Source organism: Parasteatoda tepidariorum, chromosome 1 (assembly GCF_043381705.1).
Source record: "Parasteatoda tepidariorum isolate YZ-2023 chromosome 1, CAS_Ptep_4.0, whole genome shotgun sequence".
NCBI lineage: Eukaryota > Metazoa > Arthropoda > Arachnida > Araneae > Theridiidae > Parasteatoda > Parasteatoda tepidariorum.
Window position 1 is genome coordinate 73,491,478 of NC_092204.1, and position 25,550 is coordinate 73,517,027.

Sequence of the window (25,550 nt, forward strand, 5' to 3'; positions counted from 1 at the left end):
TATATATATATATTTTCTCTTAAGCTCAATTTACAAGCAAATATAATATTTTAGAATTTTTTATTATAAAAAACAGTGTAATAGTTACCGAAAATATCTGTTAGATTATCGGAATTATGTTTGTAGTTAAATATAAATCAATAAAAAAATATTCAAAAATTATTTTTCTTTTCATTTAAAATTAAATATTTATAAATAATTAATTTTATAAATAATTAATTTTACAAATTAAGCAAATTTTAATGAGGAATTCTCATAGATCTAAATAAGTGCAAATTTGTTGTTGTTGTTGTTACACATCCCCCTGGAGAAGGAAGGCCTAGATCAGGTCCAGAAGGCCCCGTCGCGTCAGTTCCCCATATATCTGCAGAAAGTCCCAATCAACCACCAGCTGCTTAAAAGAAGCGCCAAGGCAAAAGAGAAGGTGATCAGGACTAGCAGGTTGTAAGTAGGAACAAGGTTGGAAAGTCTTCTCCCCATCCTGAAATCTTAAACACTTAAGGTGGCCACTACGAAATCTGGCCATGGCCGATTGGAAAGGTCGAGGGCCGCAGCATGTTAATGATAGGCCAGGGCGGTAACCATCATACCACTGATGGGATGGAGTACGGCGCCACACTGGAAGCAAACGATTTTTGCCCAGGGAGTGGATCTCAGTGGGAGTAAGACGGTTCACACAGTCCATAAGAAGATCACAGCCATTCTTGGCGAGCACATCGGCTGTCTCATTGCCATGTACCCCGACATGCGATGGGATCCATTGGAGGCAATTGGTGTCAGTGCAAATTTGAAAAATCATTTATTGGAAATGAGTCGTGATTGGAAAATTTTACTCTTAACGCCGAAAAAGACACCAGTGTTTCATGCTGTTTCATAACCATAAATTATTAAAAAGCTAAATATAATACTTTCATTTATTTGACCTAAATGAATATAAAATAATGAACAAAAATATAAAAATATGCTTAGTAAAAATTCCGCGTCAAAGGGTTATTAGTTGCAAACAGTTGATTGGGTTACGATCATTAGATTATAATGCTTTAACTCATTTTTTTTTAAATTCAGAATAAACTGTATTGTATATTTTTTAAATAATATTAATGGCATACGAAAATCGGCTACTTATTTTTAAACATGGAAAAACAAATACTAAATTATCAAAACACGATCTTGGCAAGATAAAATTAGCTTGCCCATTAAAATCAACGAGTTATTTTAAAAGGTGGTTCTAAAAACCCATTATTAGATTAATATTTATTTATTTGGTGAGCCGTGGTGGTTCAGGGGATAAAGCTGTCACTTCCCAATGAGCTAACTCTTCGAATCTCAGCGGCAGCTGATTGATACTAATTCTGCTGCCGGCTCGCATCGAACATAGAGCTGACGTAAAATATCCTCAGCTGTGGACGGATCATACGTTAGAATCCCTTTGTCGACTGGCTAACCGTGGCAGATTTGGCTCTCCATGGAATGCAGATGCGGGTTAGTTCTATCAAAAATTCCTTCGCTAAGGCTAGTTCATCCTAATGCATGATTTAGGAGTTCTCTTGTCTTCTGGATCGGGTTTAAAACTACAAGACTACAGAGTTGAACATTGATAGTTGCAAACTCAGAATTGGGTCGGATGTATAACGCCGTTTCTAAAATAAGACAACAACAAAAAAATATTTTTCAAATTAACTTCGCGTAAAATTTCTGTAATTTTAACATTAATTTTGCTCTTACTGTTACATATCAACATTACCACATTTGTCTACATATCATCATTTTATATAAGTAAACCATAGATCAACATTTTATATATAAGTAAACGAAGTGTTAGTAAAAACTCCAATTTAGGCCAAATGGGTTCTGTAAACAGGAAACTAATTCATTTTACAGGGACGGCACCAAATATAGAACGCATATAAAAACATACGTAACAAACTTTTGTCTATTATTGTACCTCAAATATATTCAACATATATTTTAATAATATATACAGTAGAGTCCCGATTATCCGAGCTAATGGGGACCGCAACAAACTCGGATAACTGAAAAACTCGGTTAAAGCGAAGAGTATAAAAACGGAAAGAAAAAGAGAAGGTATAAATGTAATATATTTAAGAAATACAAAATGTATACGAGTATACCACATACAATTCATATTATAATTAAAAAGCTTAATTAAAAACATTTAAAAAGCATACTTTACGAGAATTAAATAGTTTTTACTTAAAAAAAGTCCTTAATCGTTTTTCGTTCTACGTAACTTTGGCGCTTTTCTGTAGTAATGTATCGCCTTTTTTAGGGATAACAGGAAGGAAGGTGTCGCCTCTTTTTGTTGTTCGATATATTCAATAGTACATTCGATAGCTTTTAGTCCATCTGTATGAGAGATTTTTATATGTTGATTTTAATAATCACTGTCTTCATCATCTTCGCTAGATTCATTATCATTATTGACGATATTAACGATAATTTCATCAGACCAAGTTGTTGGATTTTGTTTTTCTGAGTGTTTGGAAGATAAAATTCAGATTTATTTTTCAGCGGTTTTTTTAAAAATAAACTAGAACAAAAAAAATCCTTGAAATATTTGATAGCTCGGTTAAAGCGGAAACTCGGATAACCGGGGCTCGGATAATCGGGACTTTACTGTATTAATAAACGATAATACTTACTTCAGTATTGCAAAAGAAGTAACTTCTGGATTGTCCCATGCAAGAATGGTTACCATCCGTCCTTTAAATATAAATAAGGTCTCTAAGTATTTTTTTTAAAATTAAAATTAAATTGTACCTAAAAAAAGGAATCTTTTTTTTGTAATAAAGTCGAAAATGCTAAAATAAATTATAAAAACTTAAGCCATGTATTGAGACTTCAAATGCTGTCTTTCAATGTTGTTATAGTAATAACATTTTTTTCTTGTTCAAAAACAATTGCATATAAATTAACACATTATTACACATTAAAAAATAATTCGTAAAATTTTGATTTCGATGAAAAAGAACTCACAACTTACTTCAAAACATACTAATAGTCATTTTTTATTACCTGATAAAATAAACTTCATTTGCTTTAGAAATATACAAATATGAATTAACAATCGAGACTATTAAAGACTTATTTTATATCTGTATATTTTTAAAGCGAATGAAGTTTTCAATCGGGTAATGTGCTACCTCTTCAGTTTCTTTGGATTATATATTTAACATTCCTTTCTTATTAGGTACCAAATTATCTATATAGTAAATTAATGAAATGGTTTCATTCGTTTCAATATATTTTTCAAATACATAAGAACTTAAAAATCATTATAATAACAATCACTTAAGTATTATTAAAATGAACTATCGCAAATCTACGCCTTTTTTCAAAATTAAAATTTACTTGCTCTTAATATATAATTTTAACACGTTAAATGCCATGGGGGTCACCGGTGACCGGCGATGCCAAGATTGTTAGAAACACATAATTCGAGTAAAATTTTCATTTTTTTATATTTTTATCGTCACTAAAATGTTTTGAAGGAATTAATGCAATATAGAACACACTAAAATAGTCTTATTTATATAAACAGAGATGCCAACTTGCTCCAGACAGCGAATAAATATTTCCAAGTGATTTTCTTGGTTTAATAAAAATTCAATTCAGTAGAGTTTTATGCACCACTATTTCTAAACAATACGTAGGCTTATATAATTCACTACTTTTTTCAGATATAAGGCTTTTAAAAACAAGCAAAATCTGTAAAATATTTACAATTTAGTTTGTAGTTATTTACCGTTTGGCCAGACGGGCAAGCCATGTAAAATTAACGTGGCATTCATCGTGTTAATAGGAGACTTTTTTCCTCAAAAATCTTACCTCTATGCCACTAGCAAACAAAAAAGTAGGATTTCTTTTGTGTTGGGAGTTAAATAAAGCAGAGAAATGTTTTAGATATGAACCACCATTTCAATACTATTAGTTTAAGTTTTTTTTTCGAATTTTAAATTCTAAAATCTATTTATTATCTTTATTGTAGAAGCAAATACAAAAAAAAAAACTTACCTAAGAGGCCACGTCAAAGTAAAGTAGGTCTAAATATCCAAAGTAAGTTAGGTGCTTTAGGCTGGTAATGAAAAATGCATAAACCATGTAATAAACAAAAGAAAACAAGTTCGGACAAACGATGTTCATTTCAATAACTTGATGTTTTCAATAATTTTAATACAAGAAAGTTTTGAATTTATGTAGCTGGTAAACAGACATGGGATTCTTGAAAAAGATTATGTTAAGTACTATCTGTGCTGGTTGTAAAATAAAGCATTAATAACGTAATTAGTGCAAATAAGCACTAAGCATATTTAAGTAGGTTAGGAAATAGATCGGCAATTAAGTACTATTAATAAATAACGTTGGATTTTATTGAAAGGAATAATAAAATAATGTGGATCGGTGGAGATTTAGACATCCAGTTAGGGTCTAGAAAGAAATCAATTGCTGCCTTGCTACTGGCCATGACTGTTAACATAAATGTAACCAAATGATGACTGTTAACATAAAGGTAACCAAATGATGACTGTTAACATAAAGGTAACCAAATGATGACTGTTAACATAAAGATAACCAAATGATGACTGTTAACATAAAGATAACCAAATGATGACTGTTAACATAAAGGTAATCAAGCCACATTTGAACATAGCTGAGAAAACGGATGTCATTCACTTGAATCATTTTGCAATGTAGAACAAGGCAATATATTGAGCAAGGTTTTTCCTAGGTTAGGTTTAAGTTAATAGGTAAGGTTATAGGTTAGGTTCAGTTATAAGTTAGGTTTAGGTTAGTATGTAGGTTAGGTTTAGGTTAATAGGTAAGGTTTAAGGTTTGGCTCTGGTAAGTAAAATAACACAAAATTATCCTAATAAGCATGCGTACGATGGAAGCATTCGACATAATTAAGGTTTCATCTTAGCTCTGGTAGTAAAATAACGCATGAAGAGCGTAATAAACACGCATACGTATATTAAATAAATAAAGTTTTATCTTAGCACAGTTAGTAAAATAATGTATGGTGAATGAAAAAAGTACACGTGCGTCAGAATTATTTGAAAAATAAAGCTTTCTTTTGCACTTATAGTAAAATAATGCGTAAAAAACATAATAAGAAAAAAATAAATTATGTCGAAAGTCTAACCAGCATTTCATTATGTTTCTATCTGAAATAAAAAATAATCATAATAAATAGATTCAATTTATTTTCGATGTAATAGAAAAAGAGAAATAGTAGCATAGCCGCCAACTCACTGTTATACTCAAAAGATACGTTTCGGTAACCTAGTTATGTTTGTCTTTTTAGTTTTATTAGATTTATCAATATTCGACTCGCCGTACATCAATATAATTGGATACGTCGCTCATGGATGTCGCGATGACCAAATATTTTGTACTATAGTTTGGAAAAAGCGTCAGAAATCTAATCGGCAAGATCAGGACTGTAGGACGAATGTAGTAAATAATTGATTTTCTCATGTTAGATATAACGAATGCGACACGCTATTTCCGTTCTTAATATAAGATAAAGTTGAAAGACAAGGAATTAATTAATCTGAAATATAATAAAGGAGCGAAAAGATATTTTAAAAAAGTATTTAAAGCGAAGCGACTTACGTATCTGAATGTTGCCACCTTTTTTTATATAAAAGTTAAACTTTTCTCTGCTGTAGTTGTTGTTGTTCATTTACGTCGCACTAGAGCTGCCCAATGGGCTATTGGCGACGGTCTGGAAAACATCTCTGAGGATGATCCGAAGACATGCCATCACAGTTTTGATCCTCTGCAGAGGCGATTTGTTAACTTGAAATCTTAGTTAACAATTCTCAAGAGACATGTTAAACATTATGGCTAAACTTAAAGGGAGCTAGATACCCGAGCTACATTAAATCAGTCACTGAGTTAATCCCACAAAATGGTTAACACAAGGAATTTAGTTAATATGAAATATAATAAAGAAGCGAAAAGATATTTTACAAAAGTATTTAATAAAAAATAATAAACAGCGACATATATGTTAAAGCGAAGAGTTCTACTTACGTATCTGAATGTTGCCACCTTTTTTATATAAATGTTAAACTTTTCTCTGCTGTAATAAAATTAAACTTATGCGAACCTTACATTCAGTCCCGCTCAATGCTAAATGTAGATATTTACATTGAAGAGTAAACATTTAGGTTCTAGGACAGATTTTGTCTAAGTCTTTCAGGCGGGAGTTGATTGCGTCGCAGATCGTAACGGCTCGATATGATGTTCGGGTAATTTTCAGGACCCTGGATGCTTTCTACTGGATCTTGCAATTCAGAAACTGATTCTTCCTATTCTTCCGAGCTCTCTTCTTCTTGGGTGACTGGCGTATCTCGCATGTAATATGGACGAAGATGTTGCACATGAACAACCTTCAAAAGATTATTTCGTTGCTCCATAGACTTGATCTCGTAGCTTGCATGCGATTTTTTTTAAATATCATGTTATATAGGCTGGAGTGGAGCTGGATTAATGGCCAAGTCTTGGGCTATATGGTTAAGGGTTTTTTATAACCTAGGTACATGCCCAGGGCTTGGAGGAAAGAAGAAAAAAAAAGCTTGCATGCGAAGAGTTAAAAGTTCATCTAAAGTTCCATCCCCTGTTATTTTTATATTATCATTAACTATACGCGATAATAGGTCATTTTCATTTCCATTGGGCGAAAGATTTCTTAAACGCAAGTCTGATTTTAACTGGGCGACAGTTAAATGAGTCAGTCGTTCCACATTCAAGGCATTCAAAACAGAATTCACGTCCGTTGACATCTTGGCGAGAAAAATGCAGCGAATCTGTTTTGTCGACGTCTGTTTGGCGAGAAAAAATCAGTGTGTAATGGAATCCAATTTTCAAATTTTCTTCAGTTAAATGTTATTTTTTGTCAAAATAGGTTTACCTGGGAGAGTTGTAGCCAATGAGGAATTTTTTTCGCTTCGTCAGCAGTCAAAATTTGACGAAAATAATTTAAAATGTAGCGATAGAATAACGTAGCGATGTTTAAAGAATAAGTAGAAAGGTTCTTTTTAAAAAGCCTGCGGCGCCATATAAGATAAAGTTGAAAGACAAGGAATTTAGTTAATATGAAATATAATAAAGAAGCGAAAAGATATTTTAAAAAAGTATCTAATAAAAAATAATAAACAGCGACATATATGTTAAAGCGAAGCGTTCTATTTACGTATCTGAATGTTGCCACCTTTTTTATATAAAAGTTAAACTTTTCTCTGCTGTAACAAAATTAAACTTACGCGAACCTTACATTATAACAATTATTTGACGCTATTAAATACGCCATTTTACATAAAATACAAGAATTCGCGATCGCAACGAACTATAGGGGGCGTTGTTGTATGAGACGGATACCTGCGATTTCTATGTGAACAGTGATTCAGTTACTCTAGAGGCGTCTTTAATGAAGCACGTAGCGTTGCAACGTTCCTTCTTTATTGTGACTAATTAAATTTAAAAAAGAAAAATATTTGATATTCTTTCTTAAGCAAGCGAAAACAAAATGGTATCTCTTTTTATAAGAGAAGGAATATCCACAACACATCGGAAAAATATTTGTACATTAACAGAAAAAAATATGTATATTCTTATAAGAGTTAAAACCTAATGCCCGAGAAATAGTTTTACTATATTTAATGATATAACATGACAGGCCCATTTAAGTTCTATAGTTTTAAGAATCTATACATTCTATAGTTTTAAGAATCGTATTACTTCAAAAATTAAAATGAACAAAAAGTATACATAAACCTCATAATTTTATGAAATTTAATTTTGTAAAAAAAGTTTTTTGACAACAATTTTTATCAAAAAGTTTCAAGTTTCATTAAAAATCATTATTTTGAAACTAAGAAACGTAAAATAAAGAATGCTGACGGAACAAAAACAAAAAAAAACAATTCTTTTTTGTCGCCATTTTTAGTGCTACGAAAATTCGTCTTTGGGATTTGCCAAAAACAAAACAAGAAGCAATTTTATTTTTTCAGGAGGGAAATATTTTACCGAAAAAACGAAAATGTACCAATTCCCACAACATAAAACTTTATCTTGGTAAACGTACGTTTTGGAAATGTTATTTCATTTGGAATCTTATTTATCAGAGTTCATATGGCGATATGATTGTTTTGAATCTATGCTAAACTCTATATCGGCTCATTTTCCACCGAAATCCGATTGACTATTTTGATTTTAAATAAAGTGTTTTATTTTATGAATTGTCGCAAAAATTTTAAGTGTAGATTGGCGGCACTTAAAAACCGCCAAATCTGTAGCGGCGGTGGCGTTAATAAGTAAGTACCGAATTTTTATTCCATACTTTTCTGAATCATATTACTTCAAACATTAGAATATACAAAAAGTAGACATAAACACATAATATTATACCATTTAAGTTTTGAAAAAAAGTATTTTGACAACAATTTTTATCAAAAAATTATAAACTAAAAAACGGAAAATAAAGAATTCTTAGGATAAAAAACGATTTTAAGAATTCTTTACATTGAAATAAAACTTTCATATTGTTTCTTTTTTTATTATTCTTATAGTTCTTAATCAGACGTAAAAAGCCATTCTGTGGAGAACTATCATCAAATAAGAAAAATCAATATTTACAAGCAAATTTTTTATTATAAAAATCATAACACTTACCAGTTTTATAAATCTGTAGAATTCCAAATGAAATATTCTTCGCTTGAAAATTTTATTTCAAATAGTATATGCATAGATTATCCCTTCATTACTTTTAGATAACATACCACACATCAAAATTTTATAAATGTAAGATCTCGATATGAATTTGAATATGTAGCTTAAAAACAGAATAGCTGAATTATAGTTGAAATTATTCCTTCAAAACTAAAAAATACTAACCAAGAAAACGATACAAATTTATTAATAATCAACACAAATGAATCTATTTCAAGTAGTTCGGATGATTCTTTATTGTTGTTTTACGATTAATATAGATACAGAAATATATACCATTCTATAAAGAAGAACAATATTCCATAACTATATATTATACAGCTCTATGCTATATTCTGAATTCTTTTTTATTCATTCGAATGACGAAAGCAATGCTGATTTCACTTTAATTTGTAATGAATTGAACACAGAAAAAATTATTTTACCGTAATAAACACAATCTGTAACATCAAGTGATCATGAAATTGGAAGTTATGTTGTTGGTAATAGAAAGGTAAAAATTATTGAGAAATTGTTCTTTAAATGCTTGGCGCGTTCTGCTTCAATGTTTGACATGTTCTGGTTAGTTTTTTCAAGAAGTTCTACCTTTTCCTTAAATTTTGCTTCTTATTTGCTACTAATGAAATGGCGTCCGTCATTGCCAATGGTTTTGTGGGAACTAATGTCCGATATTTTCAGTCTCCCGCTAGATGGCGTACTCGAGAGTTGCGATCGCTAATATTCAAGATATATTCCAGCAAGGGATACAGAAGAAAACTTTTATTGGCTGGGGGAGGGGGGAATAGAATGGATAATGTTACAGCTTCGATCTTGTCCCATCACATTTGAATTTTTTCTAAAATGTAAAGTTAAATGATCGGATTGCCGCTTCTAGTGCAATAAATCAGGCAAATAAAAAAAGTTCTTAAATAGCTTGTCACCGATTTTTACCATGAGGATTACTGGTTGTAATTATGTAAAAAAAAAAACAGCTCAAGACTTGTATTTTAAGTGTAACTCCCAGGGTGCCCCTTCAAAAAAAATTAATCAAAAGAAAACAAATGGACTTACCCAAAAGGCTTTGTCTAAACCTCAAAAGATCTCTCTCTGTGAGTAAAATAACATGAAAATAAAGAAATCAGAACACAAATAAACAAGTTCGAAAGACAACTGACCGTTTCAACAGCTTTTCTATGTATTTTTTTTAAATATTAGTTTTAAATCTCTATTTCTGTCATGATAAAAAAAAATTAACGTAATTCGAAAAAGGAAGAAAAAAAACTCACCAGATACCCAGGCAGTATCCAAAAGAATACGATTCTCTTCGCGCTGGTAGTAAAATAACAAAGAAACAAAGTAATAAGAAAAAATAAACATGTTTTAAAGACCGACACCAATGGTAATCCATATATAATTTGAAAATACATCTTTAATATTATGTTTAAACAAGATTTGTATAAATCCGCTTTCACCAAAAGAAACGCTCAGTTTTTTGTAACTTTCACCGCCCTAAGTCACCTAGTTGTCTTATACGTTACGATTACCTCTATTTCGATTCATGCTTGAACAGCATACTTAAGTTAAAAAAATACAGTACAAACGGGCAGTACACTCTCAAATGAAATATCTGTTAAAAAAGATAACAATTTTCTTTATCTACTTCAATAGAACAGGTATCAAATAATAAGATTCTTACCTTGTTCTTCTACCCGGGTCGGAACGTATCTATATAAAATCAAATGAGTGACCACAAACTCAATAAGAGACTCCTTCGAATGGTTAACATATGTATATTAACAGCAGTAAACACTACAAAAACAACATGATGTCTCCAACGACAGTAACAAAATCAAACTAACTAAAAATTATTGTTCTTAGATAGTTCTAAGTCTCGTGGCGCCATCTATTGGTTCGTTTTCTGTGAAAAGGAAAATGAATGGTATTTTGTTTTTGACAATATCTTTGAATTTCATTAGAAACTTCAAGCTGGAAAAGCCACAGATTTAAGTTAAACTACCATAAAATCATCAAGTAATTGATTCGTAAACCACTAAAGAATTATAAAGAATAAATTAGTTTCAGCCAGTTCGCATATCTAGATGGCAGAGAGTAAGATCTGTTGCTAGATCTTGCTTTGCCAGGATATGCCAGGAAGCAAGATTTGTGACTAGATCTTGCTTTGCTAGGATATGCCAGGAAGCAAGATTTGTGATCAGATCTAGCTTCGGTAGGATATGCCAGGAACCAAGATTTGTTGCCAGATCTTGCTTCCTGAATTACATAACAATTCCATCACTATAAAAATAACTAATTGTTTATTGAAGTTCGCATTTGAGGGAAGGAATTTATCCAATTCTTTGATACCTGACATCCAGACATTTTCTATCTTGGGAATAAACTCCTCCACCACAACTTCTGGAGCATTCACTGGTTATCGTCCATGGCCCCCATGGCCCATATTCCGGTATTCTCTGTGGCTGGGCCACAAATGTACGATTTTGCACAGCTGTCTGTGGTTGGCGAATTTTTGTTGAATATATTTGTCTCTTAAGCCTCCGGTGATTAGTTAAAGTTGTCTGGAAAAAAATGTTTCTTTAATAATTTGTCAATAACGTTTCAAGTATTATAATTACTCAAAGCTCTTTAAATCATAATACTTTACTAAATATTGTTTGAGTTGGTTTAATGCGATACAGCTATTTTATATGACAAAATACAAAATTTGAGCGAATTCGGTTGAATAGTTCCATGAGAAATCAAATTTCAAAAATGTCGTTTGCTTAAAATTAAATTGCTCGGAAACTGTTTGACCAATTTTCTTCAAATTTTGTATTTTGCTATATAAAATTACTTTTGTTAAAATAATACAAAAAAAAATTTATTCATCACAATTCAAATATTTTTTTGACTATTATTAAATGAAGTAATAAAGAACAATAATTATTTAAAATTATTTTTTTGCATAATATTATCTTTTGATAAACGAATTTTATGATAGCAAGCAAAAGTTTCTCAATATACTTAAAAAGTTTTTGAGATTTAGCAAAATATGCAAAAAGTAAAATTAAAAGGTCTAACTTAGACAGCTCTCCTGATTAAACTATTGGGACCAACCATATTTGCCAGATTCGGCTACCTTTTCCCTATTGTTTAGAATAGGGAAACAAATTCCACCCAAAAAAGGCATGTTTAGAGAAAGTACGTTTTGGAGTTTGATTTCGCTTGACTTAAGATATCATCACAATTTAAAATTTGTCTGAGTTGTAAAATCCCAATAAATTAATAATCGCATCACATAGCGCAACTGATTTCCTATTCTTTTAACAATAAAAAGGGATCATTTATGAAAAATTTATGGAACGGATTTCTTATTCTTGTAATAATAAAAAGTGTCAATATATGGAAAATTTATCGAACTGATTTCTTATTATAAATAGTAATAAATAGAAGTTCATTATATTTTTTTTTTTGATCAATACTTTTAAAGATGGGTTATTTTTTCAGCGGAAGTAGTTCACCTATTTCATCAATAGATGGCTGCACTGGTTAGCTCTGCTTATTTTCGAATTCTTGTTAGTGTTTCTGGTGTATAACATGATTTGCCTCCAGGTGGCACCACCTATGTATTTAAGTTTATTTATATTTAATTAGCATTGTCTTATCCCCTTCATAATGTATTATTTAATTAGTGACTGTTTTTATAATGGAACTTTTTTTTTGTTGTGACGTTAACTGGTTGCGCTGTTGCTCGTGGGATGAAAACGGGTCAGTCTGAGATTCATTCGCCTTGCTGACACGAGAATAAAAAGGTGGTGAAGAATGGCTGAGAGATGATGGACTAAGACGAAACCGCTGAGAGGATGACGAATTAAAGCCGGAGTCGCTGAAAAAATGGACTAGGCCGGAGCCCCTGAGTGGATGAGCGGGAGTTTTGAGCAAGGTTAAGCCGAAGCCGCTAAGTTGATGAGCTGAGTTCCGGAGCCGCAATTGTTCGAATCTGTTTGCCGATCCAGAGCGTCCCAATGCTGAAAGTCTGTTGTCCCACAAGTGCTAACTGCCGTACTAGAGGGAAGCCCAAAGAAGTTTAGAGTGTTGGAGTGCTGTCTCTCAGAAGATGGAATGTTGACATTGATCCCATAGCTGAAAGCCCTTATATAGCAAGACGGAAAAGTGCAACAACTGGTACGAAAGACATTTCCTTGAAGCATTTTTTTGAGAAAAATAAAATTTCTGTAACTATCAAGATTTCTTTTATAATTTTAGTATATATATATAAAACTGCATATTTTCATGGATAATGTAGATATTGTTGAATAGTTTTAAAAAGAATAAGTTAACTCCTCCCGAAAACTAGTTATAACCGAAATAGTTTTACTACCAGCCTTTCCTCTTTTCCGTCTCGCTTTCACCCCTGACTGATCCACGAGTCTGGCGGCAATACCGGTGGGCGTTCCAGGGATTTGGTCCGAATTTTGATTTGAATTTATAAACTCTTAAGTTCGCTTTTAGTACAGTTGTAAAAGAATAATTTACCCTGATTTTTCATTGTTTCTACTATATTCTAAGATATAATGTTGTAAGATAAGCCTTTAATTTTTAATCGATCGTGTTTGCAGGATTCAGAGAATATATTGTGATCTATATTTTTTTATTGATTTTAGTAGATTTTAAGATAAGTGTGCCTTTTATTCTTAATTGTTTTTTCTGGATTTGGAAGAATAGAATATTGAGCCTTAGATTTTTAATTGCATTTTATTGAAAAGATAATTTTGTGATGGTAAATTTTAAACGTTAAATAACTTACAATTTGGAAATATGTGATATCTACTTGAATAGCATTTGGAAATGTTTTGAGTGTGTTTCTGTTTGAAAATTTGAGTTTCAATAAAATTGGTTGTAAATGGTAAATGTTTTAAGTAATTCCTTTGTTGAACCTGGGTAACTCTGTTACCAAAGTTAATTTATTGATCACAACATAATCAAAGTTTTAAGGGTGACAGTACAGTAATAATAAAAAGTGTCAATTTATCAAACAATTAAAGAACTAATTTCTTATTCCTGTCATAATGAAAAGAGCGGATTTATAGAAAATGTTCTAAGAAATTGAAGAAACATACAAGCATGTAACCTTTTTTTGGAATGAAGTATTCACTTTTCATTAATTTGATAAGATAAATTTTTTTCTCCCAAAATTCATGATCTAAATTCCTTTTTTCTTTGTCATTTTTTGGCGTTTATATTCTAGTTTTCACAAAATAACATAGTTTTTTTTAACAAATTTTACAACGATACAACGGATGGCGATTTAGAAGTTAGGAAATCACGATTTAACAACTATTTAGAATTGCTCAAAACAAAAAAAAAGGTAAAACTGAAAACTTATAATAAACTTGGTACAAAACATGGCACTTTAAAACAACTGTACACAAGGAATGATTTTACTGTCTGTAAGGAAGTTTTTATTTCAGAGAATGAAATAATTGTAAAAAATATAGTAAAAGTGTAATTGTAGACGGAAGTGCAACTCGAGTCGTTGCAAATGTAAAAAGTAAAAAAAACTTTGTAATTCCAAATGTCACTTTAGCGTTCCCTGACAAAATAAGTAATTAGTTTAAAAGAAACGTAATATTTTAGTTCAAAGTAGTTATGTATTTCTATTTTTTTTTAAAGTGATGTGATGAAAATTAAAGTAATATCCTACACTAATGGTTTTCTTTAAGTGCCCCTGCCCGATATACCCTACCCGGTATACCTTACCATTTACCCGGATGCTGTTGTTTTTTTTTAGGTTAAGTGCCTCTACCCGGTATAGGCTGTACCAGCTATAACCAAACCATAAGCTGTTTCAGCATACTTCTCAGTGTCTGCAAATGCAGTTAAAAATTTCCTCCCGCATTGTAAGTCACACCGAATGCAATACGAGTTTGCGATTTTGACCAAAATAAGTGGTCATTTTTAATTTTGACAATTTGTATTCATAATAACCGGATTTATCACTCACTCTAACCGTAACACATATACAAAGTGGCACACCCATTTGTCTCAATGCTATAAAAACCGTTTAATCGCATTTACTAAACTAGGTTATTATTAATAGGTTATTATTAATAATAACCAAAAAAAGCGGTCATTATTAATAATGATCGGTAATTATTAACAATAACCGGATTTTTCACTTTTGCCGTAAGTTATACATATGACAAACAATTCAAACCCTAAAAAAACATGCGTACATGGATGCAAGAAACTGTGCGGTCAAATTTTTGCGTGAAATTGAAAATACGTAAAATCTACTTATTAACTGAGTAATATAAGTTTTGAGCAGTTTATTTTTTTGGCATTGCTTTTTAAGCTTTTTATTTTTCTGACCATTACTTTTCATGCTTCTTTCAAAATTCGCCTAAGTGCTGTAAAAGAATGTGTTTTTAATGAAACATAACTGACCTCTGTGTTATAAAGTGACAAAGTAAAAGTAATTTACCTGTGTCAATGGAAATACTACTGTATTACAATAGAATAAAATGACTAGAGTACAAAGTAACCTAAAAAGAGATTAAAATATAATTAAAGAAAAATACTCAAATGGTGCATTTTATTAAATAATCTATTCAAAAATAATTTTTTTTATATACTTTCATTTATTAATTTAATATGTTATAAGCATTAGTCTTTTTACTACATTTCATTAAGCGTTTATTTTGTATATCACCATTATCGAAACAACATGGCCAAATAAATATTTTTTTTTAATTTGGTGCATAAATTAAAACTTTAAAAAGTTTTGAAAGAAAGAAATGCGAATTTTAATTTTGAATGGAGAGCAAATTTTGCAAGTTTATACATTACGTGCAAGTTACTATTTTGCAATTCCCATCCTTAATAATCATTCTGAGATTCCTTGAAGAAAATAAATTTCAAAACTTGCGTTTCAAAGAGTGGCAAATTAATATTTGAATGATAAAACGAAAAGTAAATGTTATCAAAATCTGACGAACTATTAGCGGAATCAGTCAGAAAAAAATTGGAATTAAAATTTAAAAGCAGCTTATCAGATGAATTAAAAGAGAGTCGTTTGTGGATTCGGATGATTTCGACGCCATCTTCCTTCTGAGTGTCACTAAATGCCAGATCTTTGACCAAGTCTTTAACCAAATCTTGAATCTTTGACTTTGATTGTCAAATCTTGACTTAAAAGGAAATGTATAAATCAGGAAAAACCTTTACGACAAACCAATTAAATTAAATACTAATTTAATTTAATTGGTTTGTTTTTATTTTTATTAGTGCTTTTTTCGATGTTAACAAAACTCATCTGATACAAGCAACTTACTTGTAACAACTTGCTGCAAAGCCCTGTGATCAGTATCAACTTTTTGTGGCAAAATTCGATATTTAATGATTTAAATAAACAATTTTGTTCTTTTAACTGCTTAATTAATTGCTCGCTCACCGTTCTAGTGCTGCGAAAAGGGACTTTCTTTTTATTTGCCCGTACCTTACTTGGGCTGTATATATTTTTTTACACCAAATCATTGCCTTGCCCGATTCTTTCACATTTTTCTTTTTACTTTGCAGTGTTTCTAATGTTGTTTATTTTTACAGCCACTTGCCAATGCAAAGCGTGTCTGCTTGGGAAACCATGCGAATTTAAGGTAGAGGGTGCTTTTCTCGTTTTTCAGTGGCGCCATCTATAGCCAAGAATACAATTTCAGCCATACACATCATAGCACGTTTTACAGTGAGGACCCATACATACATCCATTCATTCCTCTACAGAGCAAAATTTTGACCCCAATCAGAGAACGATCTATCAGTACTCCTAGAGGTATTGATTTGATATGGAAACTTAGAGGACTTTGAGACCCTTACAGATTTAAGGTGCACCAGTCACCATTTAATACACAGCGGGATTCGAACTCCCGTTCCCCCAAACACGAGTCTAAAGTCCTACCAACCAGGCAATCCCGGCCTCCTATTTTATTACAGATGTATCTAGTAATCCAAGTAAATTGGATCGCGAAACTATTTTCAGAGCAGGTTATTACCGATTTTCATCTGGTAGGAAAAACGAAACTGTAAAGTAGTTAATCTGCATTGAATATCGCATTTGTAAGGAGAGAATTTGCAATTTACTATCAAATAATTTGTGAATTGCATCACAAAAAACATGTGCGATGTTCTTTGGTTATGTTTTTTTTAATTTTTTTTAAGGCTGGATTTAAGGAAGCGTAGGACAGACTTCCGTTAGATATCGGGCAGCTTACTTCCAGCCATGTGAGTCACACAAGGATGATGTAATTATTACTTTGTAATGAAAATTTTTAGATAGGAAATTGGTTCGTCTATTAATTTCAAGTCAATTACATCATGGTTTCCTTCATTAGCGTTCTGAAACAAGCCCATTCCATCATTTAGTATTGTCACAATTAAATGCATTAAGAGATGTAAAAGAATCGAGCAGTTCTAATAATTTTTTTGCTACCATAAGTCTTGATGTCACTTACGGTAGTAACTTCCATTAATTTAAAAAAAATTTATTAAAAACGTCACTTTTTAATATTTTTAAAAAAATAAATTCCTAAAACTTTTTAAAAATTAGATTTAGAGTAAATGATGATACAAAGACTTACTTTCACAAAAAAATTATTAGAACTGCTCGAATTTTATTAACTTCTTAATGTTGTTTTTTTCTCAAAGTTTGCGGATACATCAATCGTAAATGGCGGAATTGCCCTATCTTATCATTAATTTGGCTTTAAATTAATTGAATGCTCATTTAAGCAGAAGTCGCAGCAAAAATTCAAACAGAGTAACAAATTTTTAATTTTTTTTCTTTCACTTCTGTATTTTTTTTCTGTAATAATAGCTCATACAAGTTGTTTGCTATTAAGTATAGCTATTTCTGAATCTTTTAAATATTTGTATTTAATAATCCTATACGTATTTTTTAATTTAAATAAAGAAAAAAAATTCTAATTCATATGCAATATTTAATACGTTGCAGAAGCATTTGTAGAGCTTTTGTTTGTAAATCCCTGACATTAACTAAACTTAATATATGTTTGAAATAATTGTTTTAAAGTCTTGTAGTTTTTTGTGGTACTTACCAAAATTTAATGAAATGTAGGAAAGGAATTTCAGGGCATTCAAAAAGAAACATTTCTGTTTTGTTTTGTCAATAAAGCTAAGAAGTGAAAATGAAACCATTACTGTCGAAAAAACTATAGTGTCCTTTGAGAAACGGATAATCGTAATTATTTGTTTATTTGTTGACTAATTAAGGGAATAAATCTCTTAGAAATTTACAGATTACGATGTTTGTAAGATGAAAAACTCTGGCTCGAAAATTAATGTCTTTGACTAGTAGTTTAAAAAATTTTTCGTTAAGTCTTGAAAAAATTCAAGAATATGAGTTAAAATCAGTAGTTAATCACGGTGTGTCTTATTTACGTATAGAATTTATTTATTTCAGGGTTAAGATTGTTGATTTTTTCAGAATCTACCCTGTGTCTGGCTATCTTTATCCTATGAGAAAAGTTTTCTTCAATTCTGGTTTTACAACCTTAGTAAGCATTACATTAAAACCAGAACTTTTTCTTACTTATGATATAGTCCCTACTAAAAAAAACTAGATATTTCGAATCTTTTATATCTGTACTACATTGAAAATAAATCGAATAATGAGTTTTATACCAGCCATTTAAATCGAGAGCTTTCTTGTAGAAATGTATGAATATTCTCTAAAAAAAATTTTATTGTGAAATGTATTCGTAGTTTTCGGGATGTGTTTGAAATCAAATTTAGCATTACAGTTTAAATTGAACTGTCAATGTATCACATTTAATTTTTTTAAAAAAGCAATCTATGCAAAAGTAAACAAATAGCAATAAAAACGTTAGCATTTTGATTTAGTATTGTACAAAAAATTCTTCTACCTACTTTTTTTGCTATTAATATGCGTTTGTGTAATCAAACGATTTTTGAATTTTTCTTACTGAATGTGTAACAAACTTAAGTTAAAGTTCTAGTATTTTATACTGCTGTTCAACGCTTCAAAAGATATAAAAATAGTTATATCACTTCTCAATATCATATTTTTAAAGTTAATAGAAAAATATTTGAAATGTGTCTGTTGTAAACTTACCTATGGAATGACAGTTTTAAAGACTGCTTATGGTTGCAAAAGAATACTTTCTTTAACCCGAAACTTTATTTTTTGGAATACATTTAAATGTACTTCAAAATCTTGATTTTTAATGAAATACAACGTGATTTAACTGGTACAATACGCTTTTACTACTTATTCAATTTATAGATAAAAAATAATAACTGCAAGTAATAGAAATAGTTAGCAGAAAACTATAATTAGGAAAAATGGATTTAAAAATGTACGCATATGTGTTATTTTTAAATTTGCTCAATTAGTTTCAGAATGAGGTAACATTCTCGTAACGTGAAAAAAAGTTTTCAGAAAGTCTTGCTTTATTAAGAGATTATCTTAATCTTTTCATAAATAAAGCATAAATTCCTATTCCCCCCCCCCCGTCTGCATTCATAATTTAGTGCGTGACAATATAACATCGCAATTAATTTTAGCAATTAAAACTGATTTATTGTTTAGATTTGCTTTTTACATAAAACTGATTTCTTTTTATTTTGAAAATGCTGAAATTTAATTATGAAAATAGCAATAATAAAAACGTCATTCGTTTTTTAAAAATTCTCATTTTGAAAGTGGTTTTATTTCTTTAAAAAATATTTTCTTAACATGTACTGATGATATTGTTAAGTAGTTAAAAAAATCATCAGATTTTTTTTATTTTTAAATGTTGCAGTTGAGTTACTACTAATGAAGGAGACGGAGAATCTGGATTTGGAAAAGACTATGCTTGGAACAAGGAGGAAAAGATATCCAAGCAAAGAATTTCTATGATACGAGTAATTTCTCTCTTTTTCATTAAAATATAATATATATCTATATTTTGATGACACACAATTTTATGTATAGATTAAAATTCACTTTTAAAATAAAGTTTGATTTAATAGATATAGAAACCTGTAGACTGTGATAAAGGATATTTTTTTTTAAAAAAAAAAGAATATTTACTTATAGAAATTATAACAAAATATATTTTCATGAGAATTATTTTAATACCTTAAAATTATAACGATCAAATAATTATAGTTTAAAATTTTGACATGTGATCTAATCCAGAATTCTGAATTTAGAAAAATATTTCTTTTATTTCCCAATTTATGTAGGCCGTATTTTAAGGTGGATCAATATCAATCAATTTAAAACTAAAAAAAAATCCATGAAAACCAATTCAATGCATTGAAATGCAAAAATGATGCTTTAAAAGAAAAAGAATGCTTTTAAAAATATAATTTTAATTTTATTGCGTCTTTTATCTAAAATAAAACAATCGGAGAAAATAATCTTATATTGTAACTTAAATCACTCCTAATAAAATTGCTTTAAATGTAACAATGACGGTAGAAAACCAAGAAAAAATGCGGTAAAATACCGAATCCCAATTAAAGAAACAAATTCTATTTTATTGATATGTGATCACCCATTTCAAGGTAAATAATATTTTAAATTATAAAATATATCCCTTTGCAAATAAGAATCTTTAATATTCCCATGTAATACATTGAAATGCAAAATTGATATTTTTTAAGAAAAAACCATTTCCTTTATTGAAAATAACATTTAAAATGCACAATTTTGCATTAAGTCATTATTACTTTGTCAAATATTTGCATTTACTTTTAACAATTCTATTAGTTTTAAGAGTTAAAGCAATTTAAGGTTATCGATATAAAATTATCTATGCACAAGAATTTAGACACATACTTTATCTAAGTGCAAAAACAATGAAAAATAAGTATTTCATCTAAATGATTTAAATAGCAAACTTTATCTAAATCGTAAAGCTATCGGAAAACAATTTTTCTTTTACACCGCAATAAAAATTTACCATCGGAAAAAGAAGAAAAAAACATTATATAATAGCAAAGACTTACCTACAACCTCCTGAATCACACATCTTGAACGAACTATGGAACTGAGAAAAATAATGACCAGTCCACAACTTCCAGTTCCAGTCCGGAAGAAGGTGTGATCGGTAGTCTCAGACGAAATTTTAAATTTTAATGACATGACTAATAGCTCTGCTTCCTTTGTCTGTCTCTGATTGCCTTACTGTTTTTTTTCTCGTAAACACTAACACTTGTTGTTTCTGGACAATTTCGTTGAAATCCCCCAAAAAATGGAAGTGATATTAGTTCGATGATCAGAACTTCATAAGCAATAAAATATACGAAATGCTTGATATTATATCTGTAATTTTTTCTCTAATGCGGAGGCAAATAAGAGTTTTAAGTTAACGAGAAAAATCAAGTTTGAAATTGTATTATGGATTAAATAGATATGGTTTGGTCTTTCCAGGCAAATCAGTATCACTGTTTATTAATTTACTCAGTTGTTAAATAATTGTAAAATTTTTAAATTGTATTCTCTTAAGTAACGGTATTATGATGTTTGTACCTCCTTGATTATTCAAAGTCATTATTTATTTATTTACTAGATCAGGGATGGGCAAACTTTTTTGGTCGAGGGCCAAAAATCGAGAAAAAAAATGTTTGGTGGGTCAAGTAAAAACTTCAAAATTTAAAAAAGAAAGGAAAAAAAAATTTAAAAAAAGCGATATTCAAGTTTTAATTTAAATATTTCGCAAAATGAATGAAATTGCGATTTCACTTTTAAAAGTTCCTTATATTGAGGTTTAAAGTGAGATGTGCTTATTTTAAGGATTATGCTTTTCTGTTAGTCTACTTCTGAAATGATATTTTCTAAGGTTCATAGTTAAAAACTCTTGTTCACATATATAAGATTAAGCAAACATAGCACTGATTTTCAGGGCATGAAATATTAAATTTTGGAAACTAGCTTTTGGTAATGATTTGTAAAACTCAAGCTTTGGCATATTTAGAAACAACTGCTTCAGATGATTGTTAGATTGACCGCTCGTTGGAGCTTAAAATGTTCAGTCTGCCACATGTGAAGTACAATTTACCTATATTAGATTCAATATATCTGCTCCTCGAGAAAGACAAACGCTCGTTGGAGTTAATCTACGGCTATTCTACAAAGAATTCCTACTTTCAACATTTTACCAATTGAAGCTGTCTGTGCTAACTATTTCCATCAATTTATGTTTTGTAGAACAAAAATAGAGAAAGTAAAAAGATCATCAGTACTTTGTTAAAAATGGATGAACAGAAATAATTTTAAACATGGTCGAAAAGAAAATGGATGTATATTGTTTATATTTACCACTGATCGGCAAATTAAAATTCTATCCGCGGGCCGGATAAAACCTTCCGGCGCTCCACAGTTGGTCCGCGGGTCGTAGTTTGCCCATCCCTGTACTAGATTATACATTTACTAGGAGATTGCCTAATTCTCAATAACTCAATTTCGAAAAAATGTCCTTTTACCTCATGCCTAAATACAACGGAAATATAAATCCTTAAAGAGTTTCTCGCTTTAAATACATTTGTTAAATTTGATAAATAAATAGCTGAGAAAAATAATTTATAAAATTTTCTTTGATTAAATAAATTTAATCATTCTAGGCAAAAACATTTTGGTTCTCACAATTACATAATACACAGTAAGAAACCTAACAAAAAAAATTATTAAAGCTTTAAACTTTTGACCACGCAATTGCCTAATTCTTACAGCCTCTTTAGTTTAAAACGTCTAAAACCGAATCGGGCTCTCCGGGGCAGAGCGGAATCTCAATTCTGCCGAACGCTCTGGAAGGTGGAAGTTGCTGGTTCGATTCCCTAGCCCAGGTTGTATCCTTGTGCTGTCTTTCTCTTATGCATGTCCCTTATGCATTATTCTTTATACAAGGTCTTATAAACTAATCTTCAAATTGAACACTCCAGCACAAATATATATGTAAATGATGGAATAATGATATATAAATGGAACCGGATTTGGTGGTAAATAAAAATACGTTATGTCAGGGATTTAAAAATTTCTCATATTCAGTGCAACTTAGTACGGGCTCATCAGCTGAACTTGAGGTACATAAGTAGGTTCTTCATTTACGTCGCACTAGAACTGCACAATGGGCTACTTGCGACTGTCTGAGAAACATCCCTGATTGTTATCCAAAGACACGCCGTCACAATTTTAATCCTCTGCAGAGGGATGGAACCTCAGCGTTGGTAACCCTACGACCTGTACGAAGTTGAGCACTTTATGGTAGAACAGTTTAATGAGGACCAATACTTTTGGTTCCTTCTCAGGCTGATCAATGAAGTCACCCACCCGCAAGCTGACAACAGCCTGTGATGCCTGACTTCGGTGATCTGCTTAGAACTGAGTCAAAACAACCACAGCGGGACCATCATCTGCTTAAAAAGGCATTTTTATTCGTTTGAGAAGAAAGTATAAAAGAACTTTTGGTTCCAATAAAAGAGCATTATCAAATTAATTTCTATTTTATTAGATAGAAAAAGATGCGTTCATCGTAAAACATAACTCCTATTTTTAAGAACTTTTAATAATTCGGTTCGATTGAAGAGTAATTCTGGTGATAATTTATTAATCAGTTCGAGAAAATTCAACCATTAAGATATAGTTTGTTGAATGTAGAGTCCCTGTATCTAACGCAGTTAAAGTGTTACAACATACGAGCAACAATCTGTGATTGGCTAAAAACAAACATTTACCGAAAAAAAAACGTAACAAAAATTTCCTCTTAAGATTAGCATGGAGTGATTGATAACTAATATTTGTATAGCAGATTTTAAACATTGCAAAAATTATGCTTAAATATTCACAGTGACTATTGTATTAAAAAATAAAAATAAATTAACATATAGTTTATGAAGCAGTTAATTTTTTAACACTATGATACCATTGTTTGACACTTTAAGTTATTTATGCTATTACATGCCGAAAGGAAGAAAAAAAAAAGTTAATTTGCCATAGAACGTCTATTTTCTAACACTTTTACCACTTAATTTCTTAGGCTGTAATTTTTATTAGAAGGTTTTGTATACAAATTGAAAATAAAGTTGCAGTTTTATATTTAATGACTTATATTTTATATTTGGTGACTTTTCAAACAAATAAATAAAAAAAGATAGCTACATTTAAATAAATAATCCCAAGACACAGACAAAATAAATAAGTTCGAACAATTATAATAAATTCGACAGTGGCCAAATTATTTCCTCGCCAGTCACATCAGCTCAACCTGATACCCTGGAATCTTGTTGTATTCATATGTATGCTGATTCCTTTGTTAACGAAATTAGTTCCTCACTACCTCTCCATAGCGCGTGGGAATACATTTTATCCTGATTTGCCTCTCTCGACCATTGTGGTTTTTCTAATTCCGTTTTTTCATCTTTTCTCTCTTTCCTCAGCGGATATTCTAGTTTTGTTCCTCACATCTATTTTTATATTTTTCGTTGGCAACTTCACGTTTTATATTCCAAATCACTTTTGTTTCTTCTCATTCACGTTTGGCAAGTCTTGAAAAATGGGTGTCTGTTTTTGAGTACATGAAACATGTCGACTGTTATTTTTAATTTGAATATTTTTGAAGCGAATGAAGTTTTTAATCAAGTAGTAGCTATATTTAGTTGAAATGATTTTAATTATTTTCTTAACCCGTGTAAAGAAAGCAAAGTTTAAGAGAAACCATCATCAAGACACTTTGACGCGTTTCTCGTCCACTTAAAGCTATTTGAAGTAAATATCTAACTACATTACATACAAGGACTCTAGAAGAATACTGAGTTTAATGACACAAATGTCAGAAACGGCTATATAGTCTTGAAGTTAAATATGGCATCACACACAAAATTAATATTAATTCATTTGATGCTCGTAAATAATCCATTTAAAAATACAAAAAAAGACCAACTTATAGGAAAAAATTTATTATTTTCAAAAATATTGCATTTTCAAAATATACAGGTTAAATCGTTACACATTTTGACACAAAAACAAATGAACAAATAAAAGTTAAAAACAAAATTTTATCTTTATTTTTAAGTGTTTCACCAGAAAAGCTTGCATTTTCGGTTTTTTAGTAATAATAAAGTTGAGCAAAAAATTTAGTTTGATTTGTTAAACTTGCAATTTTTAATGAATGCCACAAATTCCTTTTCTTTTTTCAAATTTAATTATGTTAAAACATCAATTTTTTATGATATATTCCTGTTGTCACCAGAATCAACGATTAATTAAATGCCATAGGAAAATAATTCAAAAAGTCTTGCCGGAAAACTTCATGCTTCATTCTAAAATATTTTTGAAGCAAATTTGGGATACATTTGAAGCAAATTTGGGAAGCAATGAAAAATATTAAAAGATAAATTATAAATTATTCGTTAATATTTTTCATTACGTCCCAAGTTTGCGTCAAATATTTTAGATTTTTTAAAAAGGAACAAAAGTTTTCAGGCAGGAATTTTCAAGTTATTTTCCCATGGCATTTAATACAAGGAAAATTTACACAAGAAAAAATATTCCTACATATATATTCACTAAAATGTAGTTCATTAAATTTATATATTCACTACAATACAGTTATAGCCACAATATATGTAATATATAGTGGCTGAATCTAAATTAATTCCTTAATCAGATATTAAACTTAATACTTTTTTGAGACAACCTAATGCAATTGTGTTACTATAAATTAAATCTATCATTAAATCAAACACATAAAAACAAAAAATTAGTTTCTGATAGATTTTAATGCATTTTTAGAGCA

At 30.2% G+C, this 25,550-nt stretch overlaps 2 protein-coding genes across 2 annotated transcripts in view; both read right to left on the reverse strand.

Moving 5' to 3' along the window:
- The window catches only part of LOC139425903 (papilin-like), a 56,197-nt gene extending 35,197 nt beyond the window's left edge, over positions 1-21,000 (reverse strand). The window contains exons 1-4 of the mRNA XM_071182254.1: positions 20,767-21,000; positions 15,218-15,278; positions 11,101-11,312; positions 2,664-2,724 (exon numbers count right to left, since the gene is read on the reverse strand). Coding sequence (XP_071038355.1) covers positions 2,664-2,724; positions 11,101-11,312; positions 15,218-15,278; positions 20,767-20,789 — 357 coding nt within the window. The 5' untranslated portion in view covers positions 20,790-21,000. The remainder of the gene's footprint in view (positions 1-2,663; positions 2,725-11,100; positions 11,313-15,217; positions 15,279-20,766) is intronic.
- The window catches only part of LOC107447945 (papilin), a gene marked incomplete in the record, with an annotated part of 216,134 nt that overhangs the window by 103,074 nt on the left and 87,510 nt on the right, over positions 1-25,550 (reverse strand).